Source organism: Esox lucius, chromosome 22 (genome assembly GCF_011004845.1).
Source record: "Esox lucius isolate fEsoLuc1 chromosome 22, fEsoLuc1.pri, whole genome shotgun sequence".
Lineage (NCBI taxonomy): Eukaryota > Metazoa > Chordata > Actinopteri > Esociformes > Esocidae > Esox > Esox lucius.
The window spans coordinates 17,392,907-17,408,831 of NC_047590.1; the positions used below are offsets into that span (position 1 = coordinate 17,392,907).

At 40.5% G+C, this 15,925-nt stretch overlaps 1 protein-coding gene across 1 annotated transcript; it reads left to right on the forward strand.

Annotated features, from left to right (window-relative positions):
- The first annotated feature begins 97 nt into the window (after positions 1-97).
- On the forward strand, positions 98-14,142 carry LOC105023747 (keratin, type II cytoskeletal 8-like). The gene is made up of 8 exons (XM_010893173.3): positions 98-329; positions 8,726-8,934; positions 9,401-9,557; positions 9,692-9,856; positions 9,994-10,119; positions 12,874-13,094; positions 13,384-13,409; positions 13,639-14,142. The coding sequence occupies exons 1-8, from the start codon at positions 159-161 to the stop codon at positions 13,644-13,646; spliced, it is 1,083 nt and encodes a 360-aa protein (XP_010891475.2). The 5' UTR covers positions 98-158; the 3' UTR covers positions 13,647-14,142.
- Positions 14,143-15,925: the final 1,783 nt, after the last annotated feature.

Sequence of the window (15,925 nt, forward strand, 5' to 3'; positions counted from 1 at the left end):
ATTGGACAGAGGTGAATACCAGAGCTGTGAGGGTGGTTCTTGACTACCTTAAAAGAGCCTAAGAAAAGTTGTCTGTCCAAACACTCCTGGAATAAGAGGCTGGTTCTTAAGTGCTTCTCTCTCTTATTCTGTCACACTGACAAATACTCACTGAAAAGATGTCCAAACCAGGCGGCGACAAATTCCTGTCCAGCACTACATTCGAGGTCTCCACTGACCTTCTCAAACCCATGGACCCCAAGGTCAACCCCATGGACCAATCAACCAAAGCCACGGAGAAGGACCAGATGGTTGGACTGAATGACAAGTTTGTAGCATTCATTGACAAGGTCTGTTTTTAAAATTCTAATAATAATAATAACAACAGACTAACCAAATATGAACAACCTGAATCAATTTAACAAACAAAGGACCTTAGGTAAAAAAAATAAAACATGCAATGAAGACAATGGCTCAAAAACAAAAAACTATGTTTGAAGCTGAAAGGTAATTTTTCAGTGACTGCTACCCGTTTATATCCTGCTGAACAACATCTCCCAAATGCCCCCCCACACCGCTTTACTCATGTTTCTCTCTTATATTACATAGCAACGTGTTGCCTTCTCCTCGGTATGTATGAATGTATGTACAGAATCTCACAAAAGTGAGTACACCCCTCACATTTTTGGAAATATTTGACCACACTGAAGAAATGACACTTTGCTAAAATGTAAAGAAGTGAGTGTACAGCTTGTACATATGCTGTCCCCTCAAAACAAGAAGGCCATCTTTATGTAGAGCAACAATTCTTTTTTAGAGATCCTCAGAGAGTTCTTTGCCATGAGGTGCCAGTGACCAGTATGACACCAAATTTAACACACCTGCTCCCCATTCAACCCTGAGACCTTGTAACACTAACGAGTCACATGACACCGGGGAGGGAAAAGGGCTAATTTGGACATTTCCACTTAGGGGTGTGCTCACTTTTGTTGCAAGCGGTTTAGACATTACTGGCTGTGTGTTGTGTTATTTTGAGGGGACAGCAAATTTACGCTGTTGTACAAGCTGTGCACTCACTACTTTACATTGTAGCAAAGTGTCGTTTCTTCAGTGTTGTCACATGAAAAGTTAAACTATTTACAAAAATGTTGGGGGTGTACTCACTTTTGTGAGATACTGTATGTATGTAGAGTAGGGAGAACAAGTATTTGATACACTGCCGATTTTGCAGGTTTTCCTACTTACAAAGCATGTAGAGGTCTGTAATTTTTATCATAGGTACACTTCAACTGTGACAGACGGAATCTAAAACAAAAATACAGAAAACCACATTGTATGATTTTTTTTATAATTAATTTGCATTTTATTGCATGACATAAGTATTTGATCACCTACCAACCAGTAAGAATTCCGGCTCTCACAGACCTGTTAGTTTTCTTTAAGAAGCCCTCCTGTTCTCCACTCAATACCTGAATTAACTGCACCTGTTTGAACTCGTTACCTGTATAAAAGACACCTGTCCACACACTCAACCAAACAGACTCCAACCTCTCAACAATGGCCAAGACCAGAGAGCGGTGTAAGGACATCAGGGATAAAATTGTAGACCTGCACAAGGCTGGGATGGGCTACAGGACAATAGGAAAGCAGCTTGGTGAGAAGGCAACAACTGTTGGCGCAATTATTCGAAAATGGAAGAAGTTCAAGATGACGGTCAATCTCCCTCGGTCTGGGGCTCCATGCAAGTTCTCCATGCAAATCCTGCAGCGCACGCAAGGTCCCCCTGCTCAAGCCAGCGCATGTCCAGGCCCGTCTGAAGTTTGCCAATGACCACCTGGATTATCCAGATGAGGAATAGAAGAAGGTCATGTGGTCTGAAGAGACAAAAATAGAGCTTTTTGGTCTAAACTCCAATAGCCGTGTTTGGAGGAAGAAGAAGGATGGGTACAACCCCAAGAACACCATCCCAACCGTGAAGCATGGAGGTGGAAACATCATTCTTTGGAGATGCTTTTCTGCAAAGGGGACAGGACAACTGCACTGTATTGAGGGGAGGATGGATGGGGCCATGTATCGCGAGATCTTGGCCAACAACCTCCTTCCCTCATTAAGAGCATTAAAGACGGATCGTGGCTGGGTCTTCCAGCATGACAACGACCCCAAACACACAGCCAGGGCAACTAAGGAGTGGTTCCGTAAGAAGCATCTCAAGGTCCTGGAGTGGCCTAGCCAGTCTCCAGACCAGAACCCAATAGAAAATCTTTGGATGGAGCTGAAAGTCCGTATTTCCCAGTGACAGCCCCGAAACCTGAAGGATCTGGAGAAGGTCTGTATGGAGTGGGCCAAAATCCCTGCTGTGGTGTGTACAAACCTGGTCAAGAACTCAATGAAACCTATGATCTCTGTAATTGCAAATAAAGGTTTCTGTACCAAATATTAAGTTCTGCTTTTCTGATGTATCAAATACTTATGTCATGCAATAAAATGCAAATTAATTACTTAAAAATCATACAATGTGATTTTCTGGATTTTTGTTTTAGATTCCGTCTCTCACAGTTGAAGAGTACCTATGTTAAAAATTACAGACTTGTTCTCCCCACTGTATGTTTTACATATCTGTGCAACATTCCGACCACATTCAATAATATTTGTTTGTAATTTAGCTCAAACGTCCATATTTAATCTAATCGGAAAATAAATCTTTCAAAATGTAATATTTGAAACAATTATTGCTATTACAATAAACAGGAGAGCAATATTCTTATTAGTTAGCACATCCTCACATTTATCATCACATAAATAGGCAAATAATCTGAATCAGGTGCACCAAAAAAAGTTGAAACTATCGGAACAGTCATTGGAGAGTGGCTTGGTAGGATCCAGCCCTCCATAAATGTTATAAACATGGTCTGGTTTGGTTTTAACCGTATGGTTGTGTGTGTAGCCATCCGTCAAGAAACTGAACCGAACATGGATCTTGCAACACAATGATCAAAAAGCCAAGCAACAACAGTATAACTTAGAAGAAATTGAGGTCTGTGGAATGGTAGAGTTATAGCCCAGATCTCAATCAAATCAAAATGTTGCGTGGAGACTTGAAGCAGGCCCTTCCCACAAGAAAGTTCTCGACCATGACAATTGAGGCAGTACTATAGAGAAGTGTGGGCAAAAATCAATGGCAATTGATGAAAGACAGTTACAAGAAACAGCAATATGAAATAATTTCTGCCAAATGGGGCAATACCAGCTATTTAATCTAGGGTTTACTATGAAATAGAATTGTGGTAGATTTACCCATCAACACAGTTGAAGTGAACATACCATAGCTCCAAATATGTAAAATAATTAAAAGATGACTTTCCAGGGGGTGTACATCTTCACATGACTGTGTGTGTCAACATCTACTCAAGCAGACTTCCTTGAGTTCTGAAGCCCATTGTTTGGCCTCTGATTTACTACCCTTTTTTCTCTCTGCCCCACCTTCACCCTGCAAACAAATATTTCCACACTTCTGTTATTGAAAAAGTTTTCAAAACCTTTAAAGGGGCCATACACAAATACAGCATTAAACTCACTCCTCCCTCCCTCGCACACACAAATTCATATTTGCAGTTTTCTAGATTAAAGATAATTATAATTTCAAGACTATTTCATTGCAAAAAAGTGTTACAAGGGAGTTTACATTATGGATGTTAATTGCTGTCCACAAACAGGTAGCCTTAACTTTTAGTGTAAATGAAATAATGGTTGAGTTCCATCCACAACAAAACATTATTATTAATTAAAACAATTTATTCAAAGTGTATAGTTGTATAGTTTTTTTCATTTTGCTTCCATGTCTATGTTGGACTGGGTACTTTGATACTGTCCCTACACTTGGAGGCAAGTACTTCTCTTTGGGATGTAGTGCTGGTGAAGTCTTCTTTTCATCACATCGCCAACCATGCTCTTAGTGCTGGCTGACGTTTAGCTGTTGATCATTGGTGTCTGTCTCGTGGTTGCCTGGATACCGGCGGGCTGGTGGGAGAATGTTTACTGTGAGCATGTTTTTTTTCTAGATTCATTAGTTATAATTTCAAGACTTCTTCATTGCCAAAAGATGTTACAAAGAAAGTATCCGAATTTACATAATTATTACATATGGAATCATATAGTAACCACATTTTTTTTAACAAATCAAAATAGGCGTATAGATAAGATTCTTCAAAGTAGCCACCCTTTTGCACAATTGTCATTCTCTCAACCAGCTTCATGAGGTAGTCACCTGGTACGCTTTTCAGTGAACTGGTGTGCCTGTTTAAAAGTACATTTGTGGAATGTATTTCCTTCTTAATGCATTAAGGTGGGTATGCAGAGGGTGACAAGGTAGGTAGGGTATACAGAAGACAGAATCACCGTGTATCTATTGTAGTAGTAGGGTGGCTACATTGAGGAATCTACAATATGGTGGATTCCCACACAATCCCTTCAAATTTTTTTTCTTTGGGGTTTTGGGGGTTTGGGGTTGAACTGAAAACAGTTGGCATTAATCAAGGGGTAGTTATTGTGACACTTACCATCCATATAATGCACAAGAGACTTGAAATATATATCTGTTCTATGATAAGATGAATCGAGAATTCACTGAGCATTTGAGATGATAAGAATAAGGTCAAGGGGGGAGTGAATCAGGAGTGAAGAAAGAAATCTGAAATAATCCAAATAGGATTTGTGTAAAAACAAGGAACTTACTAAGAGTTCTAGCAATTCGGAAACCCAGCTCAGGGATATGAGGACTAATAGAAATATTGAATCTGTATAAATTCTATCTGTACTACTCCCAGATAGATCCAGACATAACTGCTAGAAGTATTTTAGGACCACAGGATAGTTAACTTTATGTGGAAGAGAACAAGTTCAGTGATACGCATGCCCCAGAGAAAAACAAATGTTGTCAGGGAATGTTCTCCAGCCTTGCTGCTACCTGTATTGAGTTAACCACTAGTGTTAGTGTATCTTCATTATAAAATAAATTTGGTATTTTAAAATATGTGTGTGTGTGTGTGCGTTATTATAAATAATAATGATTTATTCAAATGTTATAGTTTTCATTACAAAAAATGATCTCAGTTGTTTAGGATGTGGAATAACCATCATGTAGTCATGGAACTCTATATTCTAAACTAGCTTCAACTAGTCATACCAGCCTATACCTTATTTCTGAACCCATCTAAAAGGCAACCATGCCACTTGGTTATAAGAATAAGGGATGGTGATTTAAAAAGGTAACCACCATCAAATGTAGTTATAAGATATACATAGACACACAGTGTTGGAAAGGTTCAAGGGAGACCCTGTTATACACTAGTCAGGGTATATAAAGAGCAAAGTATGGTTGTCATCTTGAATGAGGCCTTCTTCCCCTCCACATACTCTACTGTGTGATCTGTTAAACAGGATGTTAATGTCTTTCTGGAATACTGTTTCAAAGTTGTAGAGTTTTGAATGGATGTTTTTTCTTTTTTTATATTGCAAAGCATATACAAATGTCTTTCCTTATACAGATATTTGCTAATGGGTATATTCTTGACTGGACAGTGTCAAATCTATCATGTTTTTGTTAGGAGTTGTGAGTGTGTTGTCTTTTAGTTGTTTACTGACTATCTGGGTTGCTGGAAATAATGGAAGTTCAGTTAGCAAGAATGTTTATAAGTGACTCTAAAACCTGTTAGTCTGGATGCCATTACAAAGATTGTTATTGTAAAAAATCTGCTCCTGGCCAGGTTGGCAACACAAACCACTTTCTAGATTCCACTGTCCAAGCCTGTGTGTGTGTGTGTGTGTGTGTATGTGCATGTTTGTGTGTATGTGCATGGCTGTGGCTAGCAATAACATACAGAGTTCATACCCATAGACAAACTAACATGGCAACTATAAAATTACTGTGGGGTTTTTAGCAACATACGATTTGATGTATTAAAAAATAAGATGCATAAATGCCCGACTTGTGTATTTACAGTGGATATAAAAAGTCTACACACCCCTGTTAAAATGCCAGGTTCTTGTGATGTAAAAGAATGAGACAAATATAAATCATGTCAGAACCTTTTCCACCCTTAATGTGACCTATAATGTGAACAATTCAGTTGAAAAACTGAACTATTTGAAAAAAAACTCACAATAACCTAGTTGCATAAGTGTGCACACCCTTAAACTAATACTTTGTTGAAGCACCTTTTGATTTTATTACAGCACTCAATCTTTTCGGGTAGGACTCTATTTGCATGGCACATCTTGACATGGCAATATTTGCCCAATCTGTCAGATTGCGAGGACATCTCCTGTGCACAGCCCTCTTCAGATCACCCCACAGATGTTCAATTGGATTCAGGTCTGGGCTCTGTCTGGGGCATTCCAAAAGGTTAATCTTCTGGTGAAGCCATGCTTTTGTGGATTTGGATGTGTGCTTTGGTTCGTTGTCATGCTGAAAGGGGAACTTCCTCTTCATCTTCAACTTTCTAACGGATGCCTGAAGGTTTGTGCCAAAATTGCCTGGTATTTGGAACTGTTCATAATTCCCTCCACCCTGACTAAGGCCCCAGTTCCAGCTGAAGAAAAACAGCCCCAAAGCATGATGCTGCCACCACCATGCTTCACTGTGGATATGGTTTTCTTTGGGTTATGTGCAGTGTTGTGCCAAACATGCCTTTTGGAATGATGGCCAAAAAGTTCAACCTTGGTTTCATCAGACCATAACACATGCTTTTGCAAGACTTTGCAAGACACGTGCTTTTTCAGCCGGGTTTGGATGTTTTTCTTTGTAAATAAAGGCTTCCGTCTTGCCACCCTACCCCATAGCCCATTCATATGAAGAATACGGGAGATTGTTGTCACATGTAGCATACAGACAGTACTTGCCAGAAATTCCTGTAGTTCTTTTAATGATGCTGTAGGCCTCTAGGAAGCCTCCCCTAACCAGTTTTCTTCTTGTCTTTTCATCAATATTGGAGGGACGTTCAGTTCTTGGTAATGTCTCTGTTGTGCCATGTTTGCTCCACTTGATTATGACTGTCTTCACTGTGTTCCATGGTATATATAATTCTTTGGAAATTATTTTGTACACTTCTGTATGAAATCTTTCAACAATGAGATCTCTCTGATGCATTGGAAGCTCTCTGCGGCCCATTGCTTTTGCTCTGAGATGCAACTAAGAAAATGTCAGAAAAATCCTACAGAACAGCTGAACTTTATTTGTGATTAATCAGAGTCACTTTAAATGATGGCACGTGTGTAATGACTTCTATTTAACATGAGTTTGAATGTGATTGGTTAATTCTGAACACAGCCATATCCCCAGTTATAAGAGGGTATCCACACTTATGCAACTAGGTTATTGTAAGGTTTTTATTTTTCATTTTCCCCCCTCAAAGTTTTTCAATTGAATTGTTTACATCATAGGGCACATTAAAAGTGGAAAAAGTACTGACATGATTTTTCTTTGTCTCATTCTTTTAAATCACAAAAACCTGGCATTTTAACGTGTAGAATTTTTATATCCACTGTATATTCCATTTGCTTGGTAAGTGAACTGAGGACACATTCTCAGGACAGGGAATGAATGAGGCAATTGGAGGCTTGGAATGATACCAGGGTATCACCAATATTGTTTAGATCAATGCCATAGAATCTTTAGTGACCACCGATTCTGGACACCTGTTTAACCCAAAAGAACCCACCCTTCATAGGGCAATATCCTAATTTCTGCCCAGGAGCACTGGAATTTGATATTTACACAAGAGGAGAGAGCTCTCTACTGGCCATCCAACAGCAATAGCAGCACCATCTGCTCTCCCATCTGGGGACTGACAAGGACCAACCCTGTTTAGATTCAAAGCAGACAAACCAGCAATGAAATGCTGCTGGCAATTGCTCAATGCACCAGGGCTTCCCACTCCCCTTTTTTTCCGGTTAGAGACAGTTTGAGCTGTTCTTTGAAGAGAGAAGCACACAGCGTTGTATGCGATTTTCAGTTTCTTGGCTATTTCTTGGATGGAATAGCCTTCTTTTCTCAGAATAAGAATAAGCTGATGAGTTTCAGAAGAAAGTTCTTTGTTTCTGGATATTTTGAGCCTGTAATTGAACCCACAAACACAGATGCTGAAGATACTGAACTAGTCTAAAGAAGGACAGTTTTATTGCTTCTTTAATCAGCACAACAGATTTCAGCAGTGCTAACATTATCGCTTGGATCAGCAAACACAACGTGCTATTGGAACACAGGACTGACGGTTGCTGATAATGGGCCTCTGTATGTCCATGTCAATATTGCATTAAAAATCAGCTGTTTCCAGCTACAATAGTAATTTACTACAATAGTCATTTAACATTACCAATGTCTACACTGTATTTCTGATCAATTTGATGTTATTTTAATGGACAAAAAATTGCTTTTCTTTCCAAAACATGGACAATTCTAACCAACCCCAAACTTATGTTTCAAAGTGTTGGCCTTGGTTAGACCTGTGGTATGAACATCATTCTGCCTCCAGCCCGACACTCTATTTTCCCACATGATCATTTCAAAGCATAGCAATGCCTAAAAACTCTATTCAAAAGGAATAACAACAGGAATAATAATAGGATGTGAGGGTTTGCTATTCAGCAATTGGAAATGTTCTTTAAGTTGACTGACTCGCCATTCTAATATTCTTTCCCTTTTAATTTCTCCATGTTCTCCTTTCTTCCCTTTCTTCTCTTCCCTTTTCAGGTGCAAAACCTGGAGCAGAAAAACAACGTCCTGGAAACACGTGTGAGGATCCTGAAACAGCAGGTGTACTACAAGGGCGACGTGGACGAGGTGGTCCAGCAGCTGTCCATTGAGCTGCAGCAGCAGATTGAGGGTCTGACCCGGGACAAACTGAAGCTGGAGCAAGAACTGGCCCGTTGCCAAGAGGATGTGAACCAAACACGGGACAGGTCAGTGGCTCGAGATCATTAGTAGTATTCAAATGTTATTGTTAGGTCATACTACGTTGAGTCGTGTCGGATCATCAGTTATCCTAACGTAAGCGATTGTTGAATCCAGGTGGCAAAACAAAGATTAATTGCCAAGTCAGCAGTTCACAGTCGAACTAGGCTGTTGAGGAGATACACAATACTTCAACAAAATAGTTCTAACTGGCAATATACAGAACTAGGCAATAGATTAAGAAGATGTATGTATACTTATGACTGGTCAGTAGAACAGGACTAGTCACGGAAAATAAAGATCCACATATAGAAGGATGATGAGTTGAGGACAGTGAAAGAAGTTTGTTAGGGAAAGGGGAGGGTCTTAGTGTTTTCGCCTGTCGGCTGGTTTTCAACTGAGTATGTGTACATCCATCTCAGTCCTATGGAAACAACGACCTCCTTTTCACCATCCCCTCTGTTGTTTTTCTAGGTACGCGGATGAGCTCCAGAGGAAGACGGTTCTGGAGGATGACTTTGTGATCACCAAGAAGGATGTGGATGAGGGCCACTTGGCAGCCGTGGATTTGGCTCTGGAACTGGAGGAACTGATGGGTGAACTGGACTTCCTGAGGCGGGGCTACGATGAGGTATTGCTGACTGACATGCCTGTTGGTCAATCAGAGTCTAGATGGACCCAGGGCTGCATATGACTAAATGGTACAAATATGGCATCCAGTGTATAGTGTAATGTTTTCTGTTGTCCTGATGGGTGGGGTGACAGGAGCTGAAGGAGCTGCAGTCTCAGGTCCAGAATGAGACGGTGATCGTGAGGGAGCGCAACAACAGAGCCCTCAACATGGACAAGGTCATCGAAAGCGCACAGATTCAGTACGAAGAAATGGCCATCCGTGCCAGAGAGGAATCAGAACTCTGGAACCAGAAAAAGGTAGAATCTTTATAAAGACGATGATGACGATGGCGAATGATAATGACAACAATCATGATGACATTGATAATTCTTCTACGCCTTCCTTTTTTCCTTCCTTCTCCTCCCTCGGTCTCCTGCTTCTCCTCTTACATCAGATAGATGACATTGTGCAGACAGCAGGAAAGTATGAGCAGGACGCACGTGACATGAAGAAGGACATAGCTGACATGCTCCGTGTTACCCAGAGACTAAGGGCAGAGCTGGAGGGCCTCAACAAGCAGGTAAGGGGGACTCACATGTAGAAACAGAAACAGACCAACACACACGCCCAGCCTGGAGTAATTTTCTTGTCTTTAAGGTACACTTCATGTCGTTCTACTTATTTAATTGGGAGCAAGTTTTTTTCTGTGTAAATGTTTTACTTAGTTATTGCCTTACTGCCTACACTGCCATGTGATATTGCAATTTTATATTACCTTTCACACAATTCTACTCGTTTCATCATGGGCAGGGTAGAACAATTTGCAGCAGGTTACAATTCAAGATATTAACCATGTTGAAAGTATATTTTCTGCCGGACAACATTAGCGGAGCCGGCCAAGAAGAGCTAATATCTCTTACTGAGGGAGTGAGTGACTGACTACGCCTTGTAAATTATCGTACTGGTTAGAGACATGGACAGCCATGCAGAAGACCAGTGTTTGAGCCTTGCCACAGTCAAAACAAATTATACATTAGGATGTGTTCAGGACAGACGAGAACATTGCTGGCTACAACCTTCAGTAGCTACGTTATAGTAAGCCTAAATTAAAACTGTTTCCAGTTATCTTGTAACTATTTCTAGTGGACTTTCGTAGTATGCATCTGTGCATGCTTTTTGGGATAATATAGACCACAACCTCTTGCGTAGTAAAAGAAGATGGGTTTCTGCGATTCTCTCTTCTTTTCACTTGACGAAAAAGTCAGTTATCATCACTTATATTGATAGTTATTGTATCAATGTCATTCAAGAATGAAAGAAAAACGAACGTTGTTGTGCTATGAAATTAAATAGCTTTGGCAAAGTAAAGTTCATCTCGCTAGAAATTGCTAAACTCTTATGACTATTCCAAGTAGTAAGTTAGTAGATACTAGTAGGCCTATTAGTGACAAAGGCCATTCAGATTATAGATGCCATTTGTGGTGGAAGTAAACATAATACGAAACGTCAGCCAGTTTAACACAATGCTCAATGATGTCTAGTGAAATATTCAAACTTGGCGTGATGTTAATGAGTGACAAAATGATCTAATGTGGAGATGCTATACCGACACTGGGCCCACGTATATCTTAGTGATAGTTGAAGACACAGCCTGTCCCATTGGAGATCCCGGTTTGAATCCAATGAGGGCAGCAACGTTCTTCTGTTCTACTTGCGAGCCGGCCGAACTAGGCTCGCCTGGTTCCTTTTCTTGTTTTTAAAAAAGGGCAAATGCCCTGCATGCCTGGTCTTTATTCGACCATTCTTAACTGCCAAGTCGACATAGTTGGCTTGAACAATTTGACATTTGACAATTATCAGATAATGCCTGAAGCTGACCCTGTGTGTGTGTGTGTGTGTGCGCGCATGTTTGACACTATACAAATCATTAAGTTCCAGACAATAAAATGAGTCATTCCTCCCAAATGAAGGTGTCACCAGCCTCTTTTGCTAGACACATGCAAACACACACACGCACACATACACACATAGACAGACAGAAACATGACAGAAAGTTAGAAAGACACATTTCACCTGCACTTATTTATGTATGTCATGTCATTTGTACTATCATGTATGTCATGTCTCTTATCTACAGTGACTAAACAGTTCATGGCTTTCTAGATGGATTTTGGCTAATACCATTTTTAATAAACCGATGAAATTATAGGTTGCTGGCCAAATTCTTCTGAAGACAAAAAATCATATTAAGTTTCCATAATTGCCAAACTGCTCACAAAGTCCTAATAAGGGTGGTCAGTGAAGTGTTCCCTAACTGGGCAAAACTGGCAAGGATTGCCTTAATTATCTCTATTTACAGTGTGCCTGCAGATAGGGGATTAGTTCCCCAAAACTGAAAAAAAACGGCTTCAAGATTGTGTCTTTGGGAAGGAAAAGTAATGAGGTTATGCATGCTGCAAGCTGCTCAAAAGAGTTACTCAAAGGAGTCAGGCAGTTTCGATTTTCCAACAGCTGTAGCTGACTCTGATATTGGCCAAGGCAAAACATTGGGGACAAACCAAAAACGATCCGGGGCTACAGTCGCAAAAGCCCGGGTCTGGTGACGTCTCAGGTTTTGAGGGAATTTTTCGGCTTGATTTTCAACAGGGCAAAATGACAGTTCTAGACAAAATGAATTACACTGGCTAAGACACATAGTTATGTCTTGATATTTATAAGGCTGATTATAGGTGTATTTCGCTATTCAAACATTATTTAGCAGTGAAGACGCAATTTGAAAAGTTTTACTCTCCAATAAAACCTGTTATGTTACAAGAACATGGTCTTCTATCTATTCTATCACATGGACATCTAGAGTAACATTTTAAAAACAATTACATATCTTGGCATTTTGATTAGTTCATAGTGCTTTAGGTTGTGTGTCCGGAAAAGTACATGCTGCCAGTCACATGTTCCAGCAAATGGAAATGGAAGGTTTAAGGCAGGAGACTGAAGTCGCTCATTAGTATGAGTTGTGAGCCATTGGAAATAATCTCATCCTGATGGAAGTCATGGTGGAAGTTATTGAGGAATTCTCCAAGACCACCTTTTTGACAATAGATGACAACAAAGTTAAGCTTAAATGGAAAAGTGACTATGATACGGTGGAATTCAAAAGAACACAGACCGTCGAACGAAAGGGAAGAGACAAAATCTCCACTTTGCCGAAATTGGTAGCCCTGTGCTAACCCACGTCTTTTAGACACTCGACACAGAAATAACACACAGATTAAATAACAGCATTCTAAACTCTTTGGGTGACTATCTCTCTGACCTCCGTCCTCTTCCTCTTCAGAAAACGGATCTGGAGAAAGACATTGAGGATTCAGATGTTGGTGGTCAGAGGGAGTTGGAGCAGGCGAGGGAAAACATGCTTGCGCTAGAGCAGGCTCTGCACAGGGCCAAGCAGGACATGACCCGCCAAGTCAGGGAGTACCAGGAACTGATGAACCTCAAACTGGCCCTGGACATTGAGATCGCCACCTACAGGAAGCTACTGGAGGGAGAGGAGAAGAGGTGCACACTTTAGCCAGGGGCTGGGGGAGTGACTCGTGTTTCTTGGTGGGGAATTTGAGAGTGTGTTTGTGTGTGAAAAAGAGAGATGGAAATCAAGATATAGTATAATGCCTGTCTTAAAAGGGCCAGATTTAAGAGTCAGGATTGTTATGTTACTAGCAGCATAAATAGAAGCGTAAATGACAAGAAAACATCCGCACATCCTTTTTGACTCGACAGCTCCACTTGTACGACCAGTGGCCAAAAAGGACAGTGCGCTTCTCTAACCTAATCCCTCTTGTCATTTCAGATTGAATGACTATGTGCGTCAGCAAGGTAGGAGCTCTTTTGTTTTCCCCAGTGATTTGCCTTCCTCTTCTGATTAGTCTCAATATATCACCTCTAGATAGCATCTGGATAGTTCCATCCACCTCAGAGTAATCCTCTCCCGTGAAGAGTAAATGTGTTGGCGCATAACTCGGTGAAGATATTATAGGAACTCTGACCTGCATTGTGTCATGATCTGTGTGTTCTACTAAAATCAAATCCTGTTTCTTCTCCTCAGATTATTAAAACCTCAACAACCAGTGCCAGTACTTCCTTCTATGTGGAGGTTGATTGACCACTGAAGCCTGTCTGGTTTTTGAAGCCCTTGCCAAAGAAATGTCTGGTGTTTAAAACTGAGGTGAACGTGGTTTGCCAGGGTAGCATATGAGAGCTCATATTACTCAGAAAATGACTTACACCTACTGTTACTCTGCTTTCACAACATCAGCACTGTGTTTCACTTCTCTAAATTCTCAATCTAAAATACATTAAAAAAAAGTGTTAGAGTTCTTTTATTTAAGCTACAGACCGACACAGAGGCTTGTACAAAAATGCGTGCTGGGCTCTTTTTCACTACGCTTGTGCTCATGTGTACACCATCTGCTACACAGCTTGAATTTCACTGAACCGTGTCCATAATAAAAGGCCAACTAAGGTAGCAAATATGAGTTTGGAAATAATGTCTGTCTCTCACCAAATAGAAACCACCCCTTACCTCAAGGTAGAATTGGACCTATTATCACCCCACAAAAATAAATGTGATTTTTCAAAGGACCTTTATCTCTTCTTTTTATATGAACAATTGAAGCCGATACGTATTGCTGTGAACTAGATGAAGAATTTAGATAGAGATTTTGGTAACATGCCCTTTTAATGATGGTTAATGCCCTCTGATTACTGTTAACATACAGAATTCTGCTGCAGTCAAACGTGTAACTGATGTTGCCTTGTCAACATTTTATATCTGGTTAAGTTCTCCAAAAAGGGATTTTCTTTCAAATGGAGCGTTCGATATGATATTGCTCAACAGAAAAATTGTTGTTTAGAAACGTGTTTCTTAGTACATGCCTCAGCACAATACGTAATGTATATAGTTTTGCGATGACTTCATCTAATCATTACACAAAACTGGATTGGAGGATGTACCTCGCTGCCACCAGCAGAGGGCGGTCCTCTCATCATTTTTAATGGGAATAATTGCTGCCTCTGCACCGCAGTCCTAAATAGCATGTAAACACAGCAAGGATGAGGTCACTAAAATAGCATAATCTGTTTGGATGCCCACATTTAGATGATTGAACATACTGTTTAGGAGTCTGGGATTTGAAAGAACACAAAAACTCAAAAGATAGTACTCACATATTCTAATAAGGGTTCATTTATACACATAATGTTCAGATAACTACGGCACAGTAAGAAACTGTTTTTAGATTTCTTGGTTTAAATAATTTTGCGCAACACCTTAAAGGGTAGTTATGAAACATGTCTTTACATACCACTTCAGCATTTCAAACATATAGAAATATTTTACAACCATAAATCAAACCACCACTATATATACAGTATGCATTCATTCATCAAATGGAAGCAATATCCACACTCAACGTTTTCAGCAGGGTTCCTCTCTGCCTACCACCCTCTCTGGCCTTGCTACCCATCCAAACTGATCCAACCATTTGGCCATTTCTATTTCAGGATGTGTCAGCATTGTTCTCCCTTCCCCATCGATTTCCAAAAGGCAAAGACATTCTGACCATTCTGATTGGTTCCAGAGACTGATGGGTAGAGCTAGCCTAAATAATGATATGAACAAATGGAATGCTCTGATTTGTCACATCTTTTACAGACACTTTTCTAGTCATTTGTTTTCACCAATGCCCTTGATTTTGAAGCCATGCAGCTGAATAAGATACCGGCTTAATTCAATTCATGATGAATTGTTAAGCCTCCTCTTCCCGCCAGGCCTCCTCCCTTCCTCAACACCCACTCTTTTTCCTCCTCCTACTCCTCCTCTGTCATCCTTTAACTCCTCATTTGATAGCACTGATCAGGTCACCCAAGTAGAGCAGGAATTTGTTAATGGGTAAGCAATGCCAAAGTGTTCAGCTTGTGTCCTTGATATGAAACTAGCACAGGGACCAGATACTGGTGGCGGTCATGGATACAGCCAGAGGGCTTTAGGTAGATGTGAAGAGTGAAAAGGAAAGCTGCGACACAAACGATACAAACTGCCTCGCAAATGAGCACAACAGCCGGCTGGGGATGAGAGAGAAACCAAAACGGTACACCGCTATGCACCACTTGAGCACCGCGAGCTGATCACACTACACAGCATGAAGACAACACAAGCCAAAAAGATTTGGCACACCTTTTGGCAACTCCAGAGTGGTGGCTATACAGCCCTTTTCATTTGACCATGCCTGTAACAGGCCAACGTCCCCAGGGAGGCAGGAGTTGCCAGGCACGAGAAGACAGTGACAAGGTGGCACCAGAATTTTGCTTGGAGGCAACGTTTAAGAAATGTA

Bases quoted from the DNA above. Each gene is read 5' to 3' on its own strand.
- LOC105023747 (XM_010893173.3), top strand. From the start codon at position 159: ATGTCCAAACCAGGCGGCGACAAATTCCTGTCCAGCACTACATTCGAG. The intron at 330-8,725 runs GTCTGTTTTTAA...TTCCCTTTTCAG, and splicing joins TTGTAGCATTCATTGACAAG to GTGCAAAACCTGGAGCAGAA. The intron at 8,935-9,400 runs GTCAGTGGCTCG...TTGTTTTTCTAG, and splicing joins GTGAACCAAACACGGGACAG to GTACGCGGATGAGCTCCAGA.